This window comes from Erpetoichthys calabaricus, chromosome 6 (assembly GCF_900747795.2).
Source record: "Erpetoichthys calabaricus chromosome 6, fErpCal1.3, whole genome shotgun sequence".
In the NCBI taxonomy this organism is placed as follows: Eukaryota; Metazoa; Chordata; class Cladistia; order Polypteriformes; family Polypteridae; genus Erpetoichthys; species Erpetoichthys calabaricus.
The window spans coordinates 27,605,977-27,627,680 of NC_041399.2; the positions used below are offsets into that span (position 1 = coordinate 27,605,977).

General features: G+C 39.2%; 1 protein-coding gene across 1 annotated transcript in view; it reads left to right on the forward strand.

The window, feature by feature from the left end:
• Positions 1 to 969: 969 nt before the first annotated feature.
• LOC114653866 (serine incorporator 1-like) overlaps positions 970 to 21,704 on the forward strand; it is a 145,120-nt gene continuing 124,385 nt past the window's right edge. Inside the window, exons 1-4 of the mRNA XM_028804430.1 lie at positions 970 to 1,159; positions 5,796 to 5,809; positions 11,375 to 11,536; positions 16,869 to 17,029. Of these exons, the coding sequence (XP_028660263.1) occupies positions 970 to 1,159; positions 5,796 to 5,809; positions 11,375 to 11,536; positions 16,869 to 17,029 (527 nt within the window). The remainder of the gene's footprint in view (positions 1,160 to 5,795; positions 5,810 to 11,374; positions 11,537 to 16,868; positions 17,030 to 21,704) is intronic.

A 21,704-nucleotide genomic window follows, 5' to 3' on the forward strand; every position in this document is an offset into this window, starting at 1 on the left:
GGATGCACAATCTTCTGGGCACCCCCTGGCGGTGACCATGGGCCCCTATAGGGTTGAGCTTCCGTGCTCAGTTCTCGTGGCCCCCATACAAACCAGGGCGGCTGCACTCTTGTGGTCCGGGGGAAGCGTAATCCCTCTCCCGATCCCTCTAGGCACCCCGGCTGGCCTGCCACAACAGTTAATAAATTCTTCTTCATGCCGTTAAAAAAAATGAATACTTAAAAATAAGGTCAGTGTGTTATTATGAATACACATTGATTTTTGTAACTATAGCCTTGATTACAAAACACCATTATGAGTATCCTTTAACATCATACAGCTTAGAGTGTCCTGTAATAAGACCAACTGCTTCAATGAAGCACGTAATCAATAAGCTTTGAAACCTCCAGACCCCATGAAAGGAGACATTCTTTCTGAAAGAAAAAAAATCTCTCTATTTGGTTACATTTTACTTTATCAAATTCCTCACTCAATTTGGGAACTGAAGTACGACTGGAATTTTTTGTTCTGAACTCAGCACTGTGAAAAATGCATATATGGGCATCAAAAGACAAACTAATCCTAGCAACCCTACTAAAATGTGTCACCTACCATAGCAATCCACAAAGAAAGGTGACTGCGGTGTGGTTTTGACCTAGCATGGGAGACAGACAACAAGAGAAGGTTGACATATAGCTTGAAACAGGTAGAAGTTGCTACATAAAAAATGAAAAGTAAATTACAGTTCTTGGAACCAGAATATAATAAAAAAAAAAAAAAAACATGAATCATATTGAAAACATTGAGAGGATTACAACTCTTTAGCAAAAGGAAACACCAATTCTGAGCTACAGTAAGTCAAACATAAATCTTTGAAAAGTATCAGTGGGGGCAGAATTTTCAATTTTTTCTTACACCAGCAGAGTGTTGTGGTGAGAAATTTTGCCTATAAGTTGTGTGAGAGACGCCCACGTACTTTGCCCCACCGGGATGCCGCGAGAAGGGAAGGACTGGGAGAAGGGCAGTGTCTTCCCTGGAATGGAAGAAGGCAGCCACCCTGGGTTGTATGGGGGCCATGGACCTGGGGAGCTCAACCCTCTGGAGCGACGTGGCCACCGCCATGTGACGCCTGGGCAGCTCCGGAACTGGAGAAAGACTAATCTGATTCCAGGACTAACAGGTATGAGATATGATGAGAGGTTAAGGGAGTCAAACTGTTCAGTTTAAGAAATGGAGATTAAGAGGGGACATGAAACAATAACAGTTGGAAACTTGGGCAGATTTGAAAAAAAATATCAGGAAGTTTTTCTTCATGCAAAGAACCACAGAGACATGGATTAAATTACCAGGTAGTGTTCTGAAGAGCAGATCTTCAAGGACCTTCAAATCTCAACCTGATGTTATTTTCAACACTCTAGATCAGGGGTGGGTAGATTCAGTCCTGGATGGCCGCAGTGGCTGCAGGTTTTCGTTCCAACCCAATTGCTTAATAGAAGCCCTCAATGCTCAAGTAACACTTCTGCTTCACTTTAGTTGTCTTACTCGTTAAGATTGATTTTGAACCCTTATTGCTTATTTTAGTCTTAAACAGCCATATTCTTGGTTTTTAGTTGTTGCTTATTAGAAACTAGACAAAGAGCCTGTTTCGACAACGTAAGATGAAACAGGCACGAGTGCAATAGTAATAAGTATAAGCACCACAAACCTGATATAGGTGTATTGAATGAATGCGTAATTAGGTCTGGAGCTGTAGTCGAAATCGCCTTTCAGGCCTCTAGAGCTTTAATCGAAGTCGCCTTTCTCTTTGAATTTTTGCGGCCGTAAATCCACCGCCTGCCGCGATGTTGGTCGAAGTCGCCTTTCTCTTTGAATTTTCGCGGCCGTAAATCCACCGCCTGCCGCGATGTCGGTCTCGTAAGGTTTTTCGGGCAGCTGCGCAGAAGGCGACTGTGCATTCGGCTTCGGACGTGCACAGAAGGCGACTGTGCATTCGGCTTCGGACAGATGTGAATGAGTGAGTGAGTGAGTGAGTGAGTGAGTGAGTGAGTGAGTGAGTGAGTGAGTGAGTGAGTGAGTGAGTGAGTAGACTGGCGAATTATATATAAGATAAGATGCAAATTACAAAAGAAACCAGCATTTCTCCATTTAGCTTGTTTCCATTTACACTACTGTGTGTATTTATCATGCACTATTGCAGGGGTAGGCAACGTCGGTCCTGGTGAGCCGCAGTGGCTACAGGTTTTCATTCCAACCCAATTGCTTAATTAGAAACCAATCATTGCCAATCTCAGACCTTATTTAATTTTATGGCTTGTTAGTCTGTGCAATGTAAGGCTCTTATATCGTAGATTTTTTTTCCTTTCCAAGGATATCATCCAAATGATATGAAGCCTAAAACAGATCATTTTCAGTCTGTCACATTTTTCTATTAAGTGTTTTATTAAATCAAACAGTGCATGATGAACACACACAGATGTAATTGGAAAAAAGCTAGCTGGAGAACTGCTGGCTGCTTTGTCTTTTACATCTTATTGCTAATAAGGAGCAATTAAAACACTGAATGCAGCAGTTTAAGATTGAAATAAGCAATTAAGGTTGGAGAACCTTAACAAGCGAGACCACTAAAATGAAGCATCAAAATGTCACTTAAGCAATATGTGCTTCATCAGCAATAATTGAGTTCTCGTTAAGGAACTGGGTTGGAACAAAAACCTGCACATACTGTGGCACTCCAGGACCGACGTTGCCTACCCCTGCACTATTGGGTTTAATGAAATACTTGGAAGGAAAGCAAAGAGAAAAAAGTGAAGCACTGAGAATATCGTCTGTTTTAGACTTCAAATCATTTGGATGATATCCTTAGAAAGGAAAAAAAATCTAGGATATGAGAATGGCCTGACATAGCAGAGTTAAAGCACTAACAAGCCATGAAATTAAATAATTGACAAGGATTGTTTTTTAATTAAGCAACTGGGTTGGAACAAAAATCTGCAACCACTGCGGCCCTCCAGGACTGACTTTGCCCACCCGTGCTCTAGATGAATAAGATGGATGAGCTTGCTGGACTCATCACAATTTTCTAATGTTCTATCAAACATCAATTAATGTCTTCCAGTCTCTCTGACTTCCTTGCACAATCCAGGGACTTGCTGCCTGGTTGACTAGAGCAGGGGAGTCGCTTTCCAGTCCTTGAGGGCCGCATTGGCTGCAGGTTTAAATTCTAACCATCTTCCTAATTAGTTTTTGCTGCTAATTAACTTTTTTTTTGCCTTAGATTTAATTAACTTGACTCAGACCCCTTAGTTGTTTCTTTTTCCTTAATTAGCAGCCAAACAATAATGAGACACGAAACAAGCTGCCACATGAGCAGCTCACCTGTGCCCATCACACAATATCTGAAAATGAAGAAAGGTGATGGTCTCAGTAATGTTGATCTCTCGGGTCACCAAAACATTTTGACGATGTTCTTAGGAAAAACAGAAAATCAGCATTTTTGGAAATGTCTGCTATGGCAGAATGAGAGCAGCAACAAGGTGTGGAATTAAATAACGGGTTTAATTAACAGCAAGAATGGGCTTATCATTAAGAAACTGGTTGGAGTGAAATTGGCTGGAGTTTGAAGACCCAATTTAGCTGGTCATCTGTTGGCTCTATTCACGTCTCATTTCTTTTTGGCTGTCATTTAATGAAGAATCAATTCAGAGAATTGAATCCTTAAAAACAGAGCTACTAAAATAAAGGAAAAGGAGTTAATTAGCAGTGAAAACTGCTCACTTAGGAAAAGAGTTAGAACGAAAACCTGCAGCAACTGTGGCCCATCAGGACTGGAGTTCGACACCCCTGGACTAGAGGCTGTAAATGACCAAGCATTCAAAAGTCTGGGCATCATTGTGTCATGTTTTAGATTGATGTCTAACCTCTGTTCTCGAGTTTAACTGAAAGAAATAAGAAGCACTGAAAGTGTAAAATAATCTATTACAAAAACAAAGAAAATAAGGCTTTTTGAGCCACAACATTGAATTCAGGCAAAGTGACATTTTAGCACTTACTTTAATACTTTACGCTCACTAAGTGCAGACCTGAATGGAAATGACATGCAAATGTGTGTCTTTAATGGATATCAATATTAAAGTGTACTTCCTCTGTTTGTCCAGTAAATCGAACGGCTCCTTGAGGGGTATCAGTTGTTACACTGATGAATATCAGAGGCTTCAGAACACACTATAATCAAAGCCGATCTATTCAGCATCATGGCAGCTGCAGTGTTGTCTGTGTTACCAGAATGGGTAAGGTTTTTTGACATATTCTACTTTATTATTAGTAAAATCTGCTGGCAATATTTTAATACTATTGATTGAACAAATAACTAATCTGAAATTGAATAAATAGCTGTTTTGTCAAGAAATGTAAGGGTTGTATCCATATAGTACAGTAGTTTACTGAAGCTGATTAACAACTTATTTGTTGATTGAATTAATTAATAAGGTACATAATATTTGCAACAACGTAAAAAGCAATACTGTAAATGCTTAAAAGAAAAGTGTAAAACTGTCATACTAAAAGTTTTTATCTCCTTAGTCTTCTTTTTATTATTTAGAAGGTGCATTTAACCAAGGTGACTTGAAAAAACAAATCAAAATACATACAACACTAGAAAATGCAAAGTTAACTTGCAAAAGAGAACAAAAGAATGGTGTTATTGTAGATTGCAACCTTTATTTTATAGTTTTATTTTGTTTGTTTTTATATTGCTTATGAATATTCATGAATATCCATGCACATATATGTAGTAGTCTTTATAATATATACAATTACAAGGCTTTTATTTTAAAATGTTTCTGTCCTGTGATCTTCTTTGTTTTGAAGTTAATATTTGAAACCTGCATTTCATAATCAGAGTTGTGTAAATGTAAAAAAAACAGGATACATTTGCTTCCTAAACACAGTAGCTCTGTTGAATAATTGAATTTGATCCACAGATAATACAGGACAAATACATGCAGATACATACAGTACATGCCTGCATGCAGACACTAATCAAGTTGTCCTCTTAATGATATTTAAAGTGGATAAATGATAGATTGATATCCGGTATTTTTTTTCTTACATTGTTATTATAATTTAGCAACAGTCATAGCTTTTCTAAGGGGGTTAAGTCATCTTTTTCTTTCATTTATTTTCAAATGAATGCCAGGAACAGATATTACACCTTTATATTTTTTGAGAAACCGGACCCTCTTGGGCTTTGAAGTAATACATGGCCTTCATTAAATCCAGATTTTTATTTTGGGTTTAACAAAATTCCCAGAGATAGAATCACTGATGCATTATTTCTCATTTTCTTATCTTACTTATTTTGAATGATTTCTTTTATTAGAAGAAGCAAAGTTGTAGTCAATCTCAAAAAGACTGCTTTCCTCAAAATAAACCCTTTTTTTACTAAAGCCACATATGTAATTTTGGGGGTACCACATGCTGCACCCACCAGCGCTGGACTAAAAGCCAAAGACCATCCTTAATTAGGAACAGTCCACTGCAGTGTACATTCACGTACATACAGTTGCACAGGCAAATTTGGATTTGCAGACTAAGCTGAAATGTATTTGGGATTAGAAGACACTGGAATTGACATTTGGGAACTGCTGTTGCACTAATAGTTGTAAATATGGAGAAATTCAGTCTAAGTCTGTTTAATTATCTGATGACTTATAGATCTGACCAAACCCCTCCATACTTTGGTTAGAAGAACAATGGTAACACTTGTGAGAAATATGTCCTTTACAGGTTTTCATCTGTGTCTTCATGTTTTTGTTCAGGAATTCATTTTAAAGTAATAGTTGAGGATGAGTGACAGGCGTGAAGAAGTCCAAAAGTAAGTTGGAGTGCTAGCTCATTTATTACTGAAATAAAACTTGAAGATGAACAGGTGAAAGATGCTTCTTAAAAACCAAACTGGAGCTGGTCAGGCTTGGGGAGTGCTCCACTGTACAGAGGCTCAAGTCCAAAATGCTACACCTCCTTCCAGGGACATCCGGCTTTATACTGTCATGACCAGAAGGGTTGGGGATTCTCCTGATTAATTGCCCTTACTGGGCGTATTCTTGGGGACTGTGGAATGAAAAACAGATGATACCATTATAACGACAACACCCCCCTCTGACACCAGGGTAGTATTGCATACCTCAGGATAGCCCGGAAGGCGATCTTCTGACGCACATGCTTCACACAGTCATCCATTGCACTAATTCCATTAGTAATTTTAACCTTTACTGTGTCTTTGGGAAAAATCTGACCTGTTTTTGTGTTAGAAATCAGTAAATGCACCCAACATTTAATCTGTTCAGGATGGAACTTTGTAATTTGTCCTTCCTTTCACCCAAATTATACATTAAACAAGAAAAAAAAATCCCATAATTTGTACAGCTTCTAATGAATTTTTACCTTGCTGTGCCTTTCAGGTTAGGTTTGACCCCTCATGGACTTTAATAGATTTTCCACTGCATTTAGAGTAGTTTGTTTCTTCACAACCCATAAAAACCTCCTAAAATGGTATCTTTGCAGTTCAGAATTAAGAAGATTTCCAGGGCCTGCTACAGAGAAGCACCTCCATAGCATGTTGCTGCCACCAAAATGCGTTACTCTAGGGACTGTGTGTTGCTGATTGTGTGTTGCTGTGCAGTGTTCAAACATGGTGTTTAGTCTGATTTCCAGAACGCTCTGTTTTGGTCTCATCAGACCATAGAACCTTCTTCCAGCCAGGTGCCTTCTAACAAACTCTAGTCAAGATGTCAGGTGTATTTTTTGGAACAGTGCTTTTCCCGTTTCCACTCTCTCATAATGCTGTTTCCGGAGAAGCACCCTGGCCTACACAGTATCTCCAACCTTAGCTACTGTAGCTGAAAACTTCTTTAGTGTTCTCATAGGTCTCTTGGTGACCTCCCTCACTGGTCTTTGTCTTCTTACTCAATCACTAAGTTTATATGGACGGCCTGCTCTAGGCAGATTTACAGCTGTGTCATACTCCTTCCAGTTCCTAATGGGGTATCCATTGACTTGGATATCTTCTTGTCTTCGTCTTGTCTCAAACACTGTTTCACAAAGTTGCTTGGAGTGTTCTTGTGGCCTTCATTGTGTTTGTTAGGCCTCCATACTGACGCACTACAAGTTGGGCTTTCCCAATACAGGAGGACTTGTACGACAAAAAAACGAAACTCCAGACTGTTGATCTCCATTAAATTAACTGTTGTGACAGATAGGGACGCTCTCGACCCCTGAACCCACAGACAACACGTTCTGACACCAGGTAAAAGTCCAATAATTGATTTATTATAACAAAATGTGCACAAAGCACCTCCACCTCTACTGTATTCAATAATAAATCAATAAGCAATCCCAATAACAATAAACAAATCCTCCACTCCACCCAGCGGCTCTGTCACACTCCCTCCCAACTCCGGCTCAGCCTGCTGGGTTACCCACAGTCCTTTTTATAGTCCTTGACCCAGAAGTGCTTCTGTCCTTCACTTCCGGGTCAGATGAACTCTTCTTTTTCTTCAGCCCCGAAGGATTTCATTTCTTCTGTCCCCGTGACGAGGTAGTACTTCCGGGCTATAATAAAAACAGTTGTGCCTCCCTGCAGCGTCCCCTGACAGCCCCCATGGCATCCAGCAGGGCTGTGCAGCCGAACTCCATTGTCCATAATGCCCTGCGGGAATTCGGGGCACCTCTATGCTGCAGGGAGGACTCCCTCTAGTGGCCTGAGGGTGTTGGCCGGGATAAACTGCCGGCCATCCCTCACATTGTATAACTCCCAAACCCAATTGGATGCACCAGTGATGCTTTATGTCTGTCACATTAAAGGGTGTGAATACTTATATGATTAGTTTTTATGTTGTATATCTGTAATTAATTTGGACCGCTTTGTACAAATCTGTTTCACTTTGACATTAAACAGTCTTTTTCTGCTGATCAATATCAACAATACCACAGTGAATCAACTGTGATTAAATGTTGTGTGACAATGACAAGTAAAAAACTTCCAAAGGGGCTGAATATTTTTTATAGGCTCCATAGGAACAAAAACTCAAAGTGATGAGGAGCTTAGCTGTCTTCTGTAGGCTTTTGAAATTTCATCCATTGAAACTTGTTTTTTGCCATGGAAAGCTGTAATGGCTGCTCTGTGTTTCACAGTTACAAATAACAGACACTGGTAAGAGCACAAACTCATTTATTATGGTAATTCCATCCATCAATTTTTCTAACTTTGATTTTACCAGTAAGTGAACACAAGCAGCTGGAGGATCATCTATAAGGCAGTAATTAATCCTAAAGGAGAGAACAGTCTATCATGGGCACACACAAACACCAATACACAGTAATAGCAATGAAATTCACATTTGGAGATTAACCTGACATACTCATCTTTGTGATATGGAGGAAACTGGAGAATCTAGAGGAAACTCAAGCCACCATTACACAAACATGTGATCACTACATAGTGACTGGGCTGTGAACTGAGTCCAGGAAAAGAGCAGCACTAAACAAACTGGAACCATGATAGTCACCAGTCTATCCAGGCACCAAAGTCTACTCCTGCATACATCCACAATCTGTCAAATGGGAACAGTTTAGAGTTGCCATACACAATTTTTGAGACGTGGAAGCAAAGGAGAGAAAGAATCCCATGTAGACATGTCAGTGCCGTACAACAGAGTCTGAGCTGGGATTTAAACTCAGTCCTTAGGAGCAAGACTACCCACTCTGTCACATTAACAAACCTTCAGTTATTAATAATGGCAAAGATAATCAGGAGGAAACCTGGATTTCTTTACTACTAGTTATTAATCTTTTTTAAAATTCAAAAATACTTAATTATGAGGAAAGTTATGCTTAACTCAAATAAAATAAAGTGAAACTGGAAGGGGTTCAAAAATCCTTTCATCTTTAATGTAAGTGGTAATCTATTACTGCATTTCAAAGCAGTAATCTTACAGGGATTCATAGGTAATTGAATAATCTAGCTTTCATGCACAATGAAGAAATATTTGCAGGCATTCAGCCATGTTTTAGTCTGTGTTGGTGAACTATATGAAGTGAATCGAAATAATAACCACAAAACACCTGTTATTCAGTGAAATCAGTGATTCTTAACCTTTTTTTGAGTCACAGACCCTTTTAAGAATCTGATTAAAGCTATGGACCCCCTTCCCCAGTAATATTCCTATAAACATAACTTTGCATGCAATGAATATAATGTACTTCATTTACCAAGATTTGACTGTCTCATACATATATGACATATACAAAGTATTACTAAAGTTTAAAGTAACCAATCTAAAAAAACACTCATTTTTATGTAAAAAGTAATGGCCACTCATTATAATTATAAAATACAATCCTCTTGTGCAAATTAAAACAGATCTACTACTGCTATGTTTTCTACTACCATTACTACTACTACTACTATATCTACTCTAAATCAACATTACCAGGTTGTATAGTGAATATAAATGTTAAATTTTATCTGACCCTCACGGACACCCTGAAACCACCCAGACATGGACCCCCTAGTGATCCGTGAACTTCAGGTTAAGAACCTCGGAGTTAAATGATATTCTCAATTACTGTACAAGGAGCTTAAATATGTCATATCATAAGATGTTATGCGTGCAACTATAATCAGTCTCACTTAACTGAATTCAGGGTCACATGGGTTGTAGCTTACCCAGGCATTCTTTTGGCACAAAACAAAACCCAATCCTAGATATGGTGCCAGGCTGCCACAGGGCTCATTCTCCTACAAACACCCACACTCATTTGTTAGTGTTAGTTTGTATTTGATGTGTTTGCGATATATTGTATTATTTACCCAATACAACTCCAGGCAGCTCACACGCAGATAAGGAGCCTTGGCTTGAGCTGGGAGAACTTTTTGCCCGAGTTGATCTCCATCCAGGTGGGGGATGGGACAGCAGGCTGATTGCTGCTTGTGCTGATCGACACATTTACAAAACGAAAGACACTGATGGAAGGAATTTAAGGTGGGCCGGGATTATGAGTTTTTTTGTAGGCTTCAGGGATTCTAGTGTTATTTTAGTCATCGAATACACCTGAATGTTACACCATGTATACATTTTCTGACTTGCTTGTTTACTCTCTCTTCACCATTCCTTTATTAATGCTGCTATGCTATTTCTGTTAGGGCCAAAAAGAGAAGATTAATTTTCCAGAGAGATACCATAAGTGCAAGCATGATTAGGAGATGCAGTAACCTGCTTAGTTTAGGATTAAATGTGTTTAATCTCGAGCAGAGGAGACTGCGTGGTTACCTAATCCAGGTATTTAAAATCCTCAAAGGCATTGATAAAGCAGATACAGCTGAATTCTTTCAGCTTAACAGTGAGTCATGTACTCGAGGACATCAGTAGAAATTAAGGGAAAGTGCATTTAAGACTGAAGCCAGGAGCATTTCTTTACATGAAGAGTTGTGGGAAGCTGAACTACCGAGACATGTAATTGAAGAAGAAAGCTTGATAGCCGTCAAGGATAAGATCCATCCCTCCATCCATTTTCCAACCCGCTGAATCCGAACACAGGGTCATGGGGGTCTGCTGGAGCCAATCCCAGCCAACACAGGGCACAAGGCAGGAACCAATCCTGGGCAGGGTGCCAACCCACCGCAGGACACACACAAACACACCCACACACCAAGCACACACTAGGGCCAATTTAGAATCGCCAATCCACCTAACCTGCATGTCTTTGGACTGTGGGAGGAAACCGGAGCGCCCGGAGGAAACCCACGCAGACACGAGGAGAACATGCAAACTCCACGCAGGGAGGACCCAGGAAGCGAACCCGGGTCCCCAGGTCTCCCAACTGCGAGGCAGCAGCGCTACCCACTGCGCCACCATGCCGCCCCAAGGATAAGATATTGGAGCAATTTAGCAATTAGGTAAACAAACGAGCTCAGTGGACTGAATGGTTTCTCATTTGTCAAATTTCTTATGTTCTTACGTAAAAGGGACAAGCAAGTTCTAAGCCAAGAAACAGACTGGGAAGATAGTCAGAAAGCCGTTGTCAAAGCCAGTAAGTCAAAACACAGAAATTATAGTCAAAAAAGGTCCTAACTCTCTCTTATATGCACGTCATCGTTATTTGGTAGAGAATCCAAAACTTGCACATGAAGCAGCATGCACTGCCATATTTTATAGGTGAAGTGTCATCCAACCATCACTATGCAGAGACAATGAAAATTTATTCAGGCAAAGGTACCGTTTGCAGAGCTGCATCAAGTTATAATTCTATCATTTTTCCAAAGCAAATTATCCTAACCCCAATGACAGATTGTAACAATTACGGCTCATAGTTTTTATCACTTTCTATTTGCTTGCAGACAACACCCCTCTTCTGCAATGTTCCATGTTTGCTTTGCTCATGTTGCCCAACTGGGAGGAACTCCGTTATCACAAGGCTGCTGTACTCCTCTATCCTGTTGGTCTCCACCTTGATTGGTTTGATTTTTTCTCTGCCAGCAGTAGAAGAAAACATAAACAAGGTAAGACCATTCAACTTTTCATTTCCTTTTTTAGCTTCTGTTGAAAAGGTATACCTTTATAATAAGAGAAGCTGGATATTCTTCCATACCTAACTAGATAATGCAAAGAGTGATGTACTATCAAAGTTCACCGCTTGTCTTCTTGCAAATTAAATTTGGATGTGTCTTGTTTTTTTTCAAGACTGGGTGGTCTATAATTCAATTGCTGATTCACAGCTGAAGGTTTTCTATTTTCACTCCCAAGAGCATTTTCTAAGGGTGGTTTAATGGAAAATATGTTTTTAAAAAAAATAGATGTGTTTAGGAACATGGTGAGCATACAACTTGACAGCTTAACACATGGATTATCCATCCATCCAGCCATTTTCCAACCCACTGAATCCGAACACAGGGTCACGGGGGTCTGCTGGAGCCAATCCCAGCCAACACAGGGCACAAGGCAGGAACCAATCCCGGGCAGGGTGCCAACCCACCGCAGGACACACACAAACACACCCACACACCAAGCACACACTAGGGCCAATTTAGAATCGCCAATCCACCTAACCTGCATGTCATTGGACTGTGGGAGGAAACTGGAGTGCCCGGAGGAAACCCATGCAGACACAGGGAGAACATGCAAACTCCACGCAGGGAGGACCTGGGAAGCAAACCCGGGTCTCCTAACTGCGAGGCAGCAGCGCCACTGTGCCACCCCCACATAGATTATGCAACATTTTATGTTTTCCATGGATCATTTTGATACTATTTGCTGCTGTACAGCATTGATCAATTTAGATGCCTATTGCATCAAAAACTTTGTTATCTTCGTTCTCGCTGAAAACATTTGATGAAAATTTTTTCTTAGCCATCACTATAAACTATATGGTGTAATTCCATCCATTTTCCAACCCGCTGAATCCGAACACAGGGTCACGGGGGTCTGCTGGAGCCAATCCCAGCCAACACAGGGCACAAGGCAGGAACCAATCCAGGGCAGGGTGCCAACCCACCACAGTATATGGTGTAAGTAACATAGTATTCTTTTCAGGCCAGAAATTTGTTTTAATTTGCTCCACTGCTTTATCTGAACCAGTGTGTGTTTTAGCTTATTAATATACTGTATGTTTCAGTCATTTGGTGTATTATTTTAAATGTTTAAAGTCATGTCATGCCATGCCATTTTCTAACTCACTTAATCCAGACAGATGTTGTGGGGGTCTGAGGCCTATCCCAGCTAGCCTAGTGGACAAAGAAGGAACAAACCCTGGACAGGACGCCAGTTTATCGCAGGGTGAACACACACACACCAAACAGCCAATTAAACATTGCCAATTCACCTAACCTGCCTGTCTTTGGGCAGTGGGAGTAAACCCCTGCAGACACAGGGAGAACATGCAGACTCCACACAGGGAGGACCCAGGATGCAAACCCTTACTGTGAGGCAGCAGTGCTCCTACTGTGTGACTGTAAATGTTCAATGTTTAATTACAAACATAACCTTAATTGTTCTAGATCAGGAGTGTCGAACTCCAGGCCTGGAGGGCTGCAGTGGCTACAGGTTTTCATTCTAACCCTGTTTCTAATCAGTGACCAGTTTTCACTGCTAATTAACTTTTTTCCCCATCATTTTAATAGCCCTGTTAGAAGAGTTCAGCCCTCTGAATTGATTCCTTTCTTCATTAAATGACAGCCAAGCAGAAATGAGACCTGAAACGAGCCAACAGATGAGCAGCTAAACTGGGGCTTCAAACACCAACCAATTTTACTCCAATCTTAATGAGAAGGCCATTCTTGCTGTTAATTGAACCCGTTATTTAATTCCATGGCTTGTTGCTGCTCTCATTCTGCCACGGCACATATTTCGAAAACTGTTGTTTTTCTTTTTTTTCTAAGAGCAACTTCAAAATGTTTTGGTGACCTGAGAGATCAACCTTACCAAGACCATCACCTCATTTTAATTTCAGATATTGTGTGATGGGCACAGGTGAGCTGGTCATGTGGTGGCTTATTTTGTGTCTCATTATTGTTTGGCTGCTAATTAAGGAAAAAGAAACAACTATGGGGCCTGAGTCGACTTAATTAAAAGAAGTAATCGGCAGCAAAAACTGGTCACTAATTAAGAAGATGGTAAGAATGAAAACCTGCAGCCACTGCGTCCCTCCAGGACTAGAGTTCGACACCCCTGATCTAGATTTTATGAAGCACTTTGCTCATTCGTTGTTTTTAAATGTACTTTTGAAAAAAGATATGACCTGACTTGAGACTTACCATAGTCCTCTTTTTTTGGGTTATCCAGATGGTTTGTGTTAGAGGAAGTCCACTTCCAAACTGATTCAAAGCGTTGTCTTGCATTCTCCATTGCTTTACAACAGATCTTAGTCTGGTTTGGCGAATTTTCAGTGTTTTGGAAAGTTTCTTTTCTTCTTATTCATTTTCTGATTGGCCCTTTTAAACTACCCTATTTCAGATTCATTTTCTGTGTAATTTTTAATTTGTGAAGTTATATGGGCAGCATTGGCTACTTGCAGGAGATACTAGAGAAAGGTGTAACTTGACATTATGTGAAGAAACTCTCACTGCACACAGATAGATTCTAATTAAATAAGAAAGCGATTCCTATACCATGTGAGGATGCACGTCCCTTCACTGCAGTTTAGTTTTACTTGTGCCCTCACCAGTTCTCTGTGGGACAGTACAGGTTCGCTCTGTGGTGTCCTGTTGAATATAATTATGTGTGCCCTGTTAGTCATCAACCTTTGAAATAAAGATCAAAGAAATAGAATGTACCTGCATCCTTTCAGGTGCATATGAACACGATGTCAGTGGCAAAGGGATGAGGCATCTTGGGGTGATTTTGGACAGAGTTGGGAGTCTCTACTGGAAGGGTCCTCGGGGAGTTGTTCGTTTTTTTAGTGCCTCTTACGTGCTGTCACTAGTTTAAAAGTGTAAAGATTGGAAAGGTCTGCAAAGTTTTAAAAACTGCTTTTTTGCGGCTTTATTGAAGCGTGCAGGCTGGGGATTAAAATAGATACGTTTCGTCGAGCAGAGGGAGCAGGGCACAGAAGTTAGGAGCTGTTCGTGAGCACGCACCAGCGCCATCTCGTGAGCAGGGGCCTCATGTATAAACGGTGCATATGCACAGAAATCTTGCGTACAAACGTTTCCATGCTCAAATCGCAGTGTATAAAACCTAAACTTGGCGTAAAGCTACGCACATTTCCATGGTACCTCATACCCTGGCTTACGCAATTTCTCCGCTCAGTTTTGCAGACTGGCAGCACCCAGCGTCAAAGCAGTGCTACTGTTCCTGTGTGGTCACCCTTCTTTCTTAGACCCACATTCCTGACGCGGCTTTATAAATACACTGAAATTAACTGCATATTGTTTATTAGTGTAATGCACCTGATTGTAATTAACCTGCAGCAATATAATGGTCCAGGGAATAGCCATAGTATTCCAAATACCATAACTGCTTTAGCGTTGTAACTCTCACTGCATCTTCTTCTTCTTTCAGCTGCTCCCATTAAGGGTTGCCACAGTGGATCATCTTTTTCCATATTACTCTCACTGCACCACTCGGAGTATTTATATCACTGTATCTGAGTGGGGAATCACAGCAGCAGCTGATTGGAAAGAGAATTATCGGTATACAGCATGAAGCAGACGCTGCCTCAGCCATGGCAAAACGGTTCAAAGCCTTTCCTGTACGGAACTCGCGGTTCAGAAACAGTTTCATCCCAAGAACTATAAATGTTCTCAATCAAGTGCTCCTTGTAGAACTGTTACCTCACTGTTACCTTGCACTACAGTTATAAAATTGCACAACCTGCACCACTTTATAAAGCACGTATGATGACGATATCATTTTTAAGATGAAATGCAGCAAAATATATTGATTATAGTATACAGATAAAACTTTAACTTCATTTAAATAATCTGTATCGTTAATAATTAAACATGTGAGGACACGGTGCCGCAGTGCTAGCTAGTTTACGGATTGCTCCTGCCTTGCACTGTATTCTTGCTGGTGCTGACGTGACACTGGAAGGATAGACGGATAGAATAATTAAACATGTACTATGAAGATATTTCAATGTTCCTGAAACATTTTGAAGAATCGGCATTCTAAGCTTACAAATAGCTGATTGCGTGGCGATTGGGTATTTGGAAAAAGAAAAGTAAGGACAAGAATTGGAGGTTAGCATGTTTGAAAGAGACAGTACTTCTGTAATAAATAATTTCATCGAAGGTCGCGCATGGCGCAGCAAGCCTCTTGCGTGAGATATGAACAATCACTGCGCCACAGTGTTCCCATGTTTAATAACATGCTTTCATTCCTATCATCATGAAAAAGATATCACGTATACATCTCCGTATTTTAATTATTCAGAGAGCTGTAATATCACGAATGTAATGGATTCTGTGTCCTGTCGGAGAAAAAGAAAGAACGGAAGCACGTAGTGATTCACACACATAGAGCACATAGAAGATCAAACACAGAACAAAGCATTTAACGTGCTACTTTAGTTATGATGGGATTTGAGAAACTAGTAAATTAAACGATTTTAAGATGAAGTTTATGATGTTCTACTTTAATGACAAAATAAACTACGTGATTAAAGTGGAAATTTCAAGATTAAAGTTGACATTTCGTGCTTTTTTCCCACTGTGTGCCTATTATTTTTCTCTGTACCCTAATAAGCTTTCATATGACACTCAGACGGTGAGCTACGAGTCGCCTTTTCGAGAGGATCTGCCAGGAAAAAATGGTATAAACTTGCCCAATCTTTGTGTGTACAGCTTGTAGAGTCATAACCAAGTAGACTCAAACATATGATTGCTACCAAAGGTTCTTTTTCGAAGTACAGAATTAAAGGTCTGAATTCTTATATAAATGAGAGATTTCAGTTTTTGAGTATTAATAAATTTGTCAACCTTTCTGTAAACACATTTTCTCTTTGTCATTATGGGTTATAGAGTGAAAACCGATGGACAAAACTGGCCAGTTTTTCCTTTTGAAAGTACACCTATAGCACAATAAAGTGGGCAGAAAGTGAGGTGGTCTGAATCTACTGTGTGGGTGTGTATGCGTGTGCCCTGTGACAAACCAGTGACTTGTCCAGTGTTAGTTTATACTTTAGACCCAATACAGCTGGGATCGGCATCAGGTTCGAAACAGATGAACAAATTTGAAAATGGAGGGTTGTATCTTAAAAAATGAGCAGTAAATGAAATCGCTAAAATAATTGAGTGTCATAAATATTATGAATTCATTTTTTGTGATATGTTATCATTCTGTGTTAATTATTCAGTGATTATTTTTAATACTGCTGCATTCTTTTTCATTAAGGTCCCAGAATCGTGTAAAGGGAACACAACATGCACATTTCTGGTTGGGCAAAGAGTCATTTACCATATATTTTTTGGAATGGCCTTGTTTCACATGTTATTGTCAGGCCTGATGATCAATGTCAAAACCAGCAGGGATCACAGAGCAATGGTACATAATGGGTGAGTGTCCTTAACAGTTCATGCTATCCTTGACTATATAAAAATTTTATTTAGAAATTTAGGACCAGTAATGTCTTCTTTTATGACTGTGCTAACTGTAGATGACATAGCTTATTCAATCTAATAGATGACATACTTTGTTTCCGAATCTCTTTTATCATTATCTGGTACAAAAAGTATATCAGATGGTGTAGTATTCAAGTATCTAAAATAATTCATTGTACACCTAACCATGTATAGAAGCACTGTTTAGAAATAGTTATTCAATTTTTATGTGTCTGCTTATGAGAGTTGCTGGCTGACATAGTTGTAAAGGGTCATATAAGGAAATCAAAACTTGCATCAGCAACTTTTTCTTTATTCTAGTATCACTCGGACCTGAGTGTCCTTGGTGAATATGCCTGTCATGAAATTACCATGCTGAGGTTGCCTCCAATGTTCTTTAAAGCTATCTGATGTGGCTGTGGCCAGAGGCATGACCACGGGGGGGCTGGGGTGGGCACTTTTCCCCCAGAGACAAGCCGTGCTCTGTCCTGTCCAATGAAAACTCTGGAGAAGAATAATATTTGATTTTCAAAACTGAGTTGCTTTCCAATCGGCCCGTTTGAATTTGGGGTGTATCCGGCGAGTGTCTCCTCCACTAGACAGGCACCGTGCTGTTCACAGTTCACTTCGCCTCACATTTTGCAGCACGTTTTGAACCTGTTGACCGCATTCTTTAATTAAAACCGCGTATACGTTCCATTCTTCTTGTATTCTCTGATTGGTAACACCAAAGGCTATGCATAGGTGGCTTATTAAAAAGCAGACATCTTCAACCTCTGTCCATCCGCAAGCTGCTGGCCCAGCACTGCTGCTACCAACACGGAGCACGGCGCACCTGCGTCGGGAACTGAAAGTCCAAAAGATGTAGCTAAGCCTACACAATCCTCCAGCTCTGCGCCCGTGTCGGGTACTCCAAACCTCTGCCTTCAACAAAATATACAGTCCGGTCTGCCTGACTTAAATATGGATAGCCCATCCCAGCCCATTTTAATTAATTATCCCAAGCGCGCATTCAGAAAGACACTCAGATGTTTTAGTGCAAGCTGGTATCAGTCTCGACCATGGCTTGAATATTCTGCTATCCGTGATGGCAGCTTTTGCTTTGCCTGCCACATATTTATAGTTTCCAATTCGGACCGCGAGGACATATTCACCAAACACGGCTACACTAATTGGAAAAAAGCTCTAGAAAAAGACAGTGGCGACTTCCACAAACACGCGTCTAGTATCCCGCACATCAGAGCCATGTCTGCATCACAGCACTCATCATTGGTATGTCTTCAGCTTCATTCGAAAGCTCTTTCTCTACTTTGAACCTCATTCTCACTCCACTCTGCGGAACAATGCTGCATTCAAGAAGAGAAATTTAGTCATTCTGGCACATGAGAAAACATCACAGAAAATCTAGACATGAATAAATTTATTTCAGAATTTGCCAAGAGTGACCGCAGACTGGTCCTGTAGATAATATCCAGGTTAAACACTGGAAACTGATGTCCTATAGCCTCCCATGACTACAATAAGCCACGTTTCTGTTTTTTGCTCTCATATGTTGTATACATTTGACTTTATTGATATTTACCTTGTGGATGTAGTTCTATATTTGTTCACAAAAAATAATAATACAAGTTCCATTGCATCTGTTAATTTTATTGAACAATAGGTTATGATTTATGCCACAATTTCTGCTTTTATATCTATACTAATAAAAGGCAAAGCCCTCACTGACTGACTGACTCACTGACTGACTGACTCACTCATCACTAATTGTCCAACTTCCTGTGTAGGTAGAAGGCTGAAATTTGGCAGGCTCATTCCTTACAGCTTACTTACAAAAGTTAGGCAGGTTTCATTTCGAAATTGTACGCGTAATGGTCATAACTGGAACCTGTTTTTTGTCCATATACTCTAATGGAGGAGGCGGAGTCACGTATTGCATCATCACGTATTACGCCTCCTACGTAATCACGTGAACTAAAAACAAGGAAGAGATTTACAGCATGAGTCAAACGCGGGAACAAAGGTAAATGACGTTAATTGTTGAGTGTCTTTTAATACTGTGCAAGCATACATATTAACAGATGTGCAATTAAACGTGTGCATTTACGGGGTGATTTCTCAGGCTTAAAGCTCGAAGTGATCACTCGAGTGAAGGCAGCTTCACAAAAAAACAGATCCTTAACAAACTGTTATTGGTATATTTTACCTCAATTTTAAAAGGTTTTCTTTTCTTCTTAATAAAAATTTAAAAGCAGAACTTCGCTGGTGCGAACCGCGGGGTTTTGAGCGACTGACGCATACAGACATATTCATGAGTGCAGGTACTTCAGAAAGAAAGCACCGTGTAAACCTAAAGTTTAAATTAAGTTCATAGACCTACAAAAGGTTGCCATTGATTTCAGGCAAGATTGCTTTTCTCCTGTACAACTATACATTGCATTCTCAAGAGTGTGCTTGCACGGCTTGGCCATATTACAACCGGAGTGCTGAACTGACAAACTGGTATACAAGCAGAACAATCGTAAAAACAGGATTAAATAAAAAGGCTGCTTCCGTTGGCGAAGCAACGAAAAAGGAAGACCTTATATGACGTTCGTTTATAAAACAGCGGAGAGGCTGTGTGAAGTCAGCTACACAAAAAATACAGATCCTTAACAAATTGTTAGTGGTATATTTTACCTCAATTTAAAAAGGTTTTCTTTTCTTCTTAATAAAAATTTAAAAGCAGTACTTCGCCGGTGCCAAGCGCGGGGATTTCAGCGACTGACACATACAGATATATTCATGAGTGCAGGTACTATGGAAACAGAGCACCGTGTAAACCTAAAGTTTAAATTAAGTTCATAGACCTACAAAAGGTTGCCATTGATTTGAGGCAAGATTGCTTTTCTCCTGTACAACTATACGTTGCATTCTTAACAGTAAGCTTGCACAGCTTGGTCATATTCCAACCGGAGTGCTGAACTGACAATAGATATATATATATATATATATATATATATATATATATACATATATACATATATACATATATACACATATCTACATATACAGATATCTACATATAGCAAAATACCCGCGCTTCGCAGCGGAGAAGTAGTGTGTTAAAGAGGTTATGTAACTATATATATACATAAACATATATACATATATATACATATCTACATATACATATATATACATATACACAGCCACATATACATATATATATACATATACAAATTTTCATATCCACATATATATATATATATATATAATATATATAGATATAAATATAGACATACATATATACATACATACATTCACACATATATATATATATATATGTATATATATGTATATGTATATATATATATATATATATATATATATATATATATATATATATATATATATATACATATCTACTTATTGGCTCCTGTATTTAGGATATAGCGGGTTGGATAATGGATGGATGGACATCTGTATGCATAGCCCTATTTGCCCATTTTCATTTTTTTTTCTTTCTTCAATAATATTTCAGTAAACCCGGAGCTTGTCAGTTCAAATCCTGGTACTGACACCACTGTGTGACCCTGAGGAAGTCACTTCACCTGCCTGTGCTGCAAAAAAACAAAAGTAATGTAACAAATTGTACCTCAGATGTTGCAAGTTGCTGGAATAAAGGCATAAGTAAAATAGATAAATATGTATTATACACATAGGAACTATTAATTTATTTTCAGTTAAGTCATCTGCAGCAAACTTTTATAAATGAGGGTTTCTCATTTTTAGATTCTTCATTGACGTTTTCTCTTGGAGAGCTTTTTTCATTTCATTGAAAATTAAAGCAGCAGCTGCCAAAATATGTAGCTTTCTTATTAATTTTTCAACATTGTGTAAAATAAATGTATAAAGTAACATAAAAGGTTTAAATACTGGTTATCCTTTTACACTAAAATATTACTAAAGAGATACAAAAAAAGTAAAATGGATATGTTCTTTTTCTTTAAGGAGATTAAATATTACTGAAGAAAGAAAAAAAAAAATTAAACAGCCAAATGGGGCTATGCATACGAACTTAAAAGGTTTAAATAAAACAGAAATATATATTTTATTTTTGCTTGCTTAACTTGTGGAGGGTGTATCCTGTAGCAAAGCCCTAACTTTTTTCGTGAAAGCCCGTTTCAGTCAGTAAGTCTTAAAAAAAGGTGTAAAGATATTGACAATAAGCTAAGCAAACCCAGGAAGACATGGAATCGTTTAAATCAAGTATCATTACATCTTCCTTTCTTAAAGAGAAGTAAGGCAGTACTTATAAGCTTACATATTTATATATAGACATACATACATATATATATATATATCTATATCCGAAGCCGTGCAAGCACACTCTTGAGAATGCAACGTATAGTTGTACAGAAGAAAAGCAATCTTGCCTCAAATGAATGGCAACCTTTTGTAGGTCTATGAACTTAATTTAAACTTTAGGTTTACATGGTGCTTTCTTTCCGAAGTACCTGCACTCATGAATATGTCTGTATGTGTCAGTCGGTCAAATCCACGCTCTTCGCACCAGCAAAGTACCGCTTTTAAATTTTTATTAAGAAGAAAACAAAACCTTTTTAAATTGAGGGAAAATATACTAATA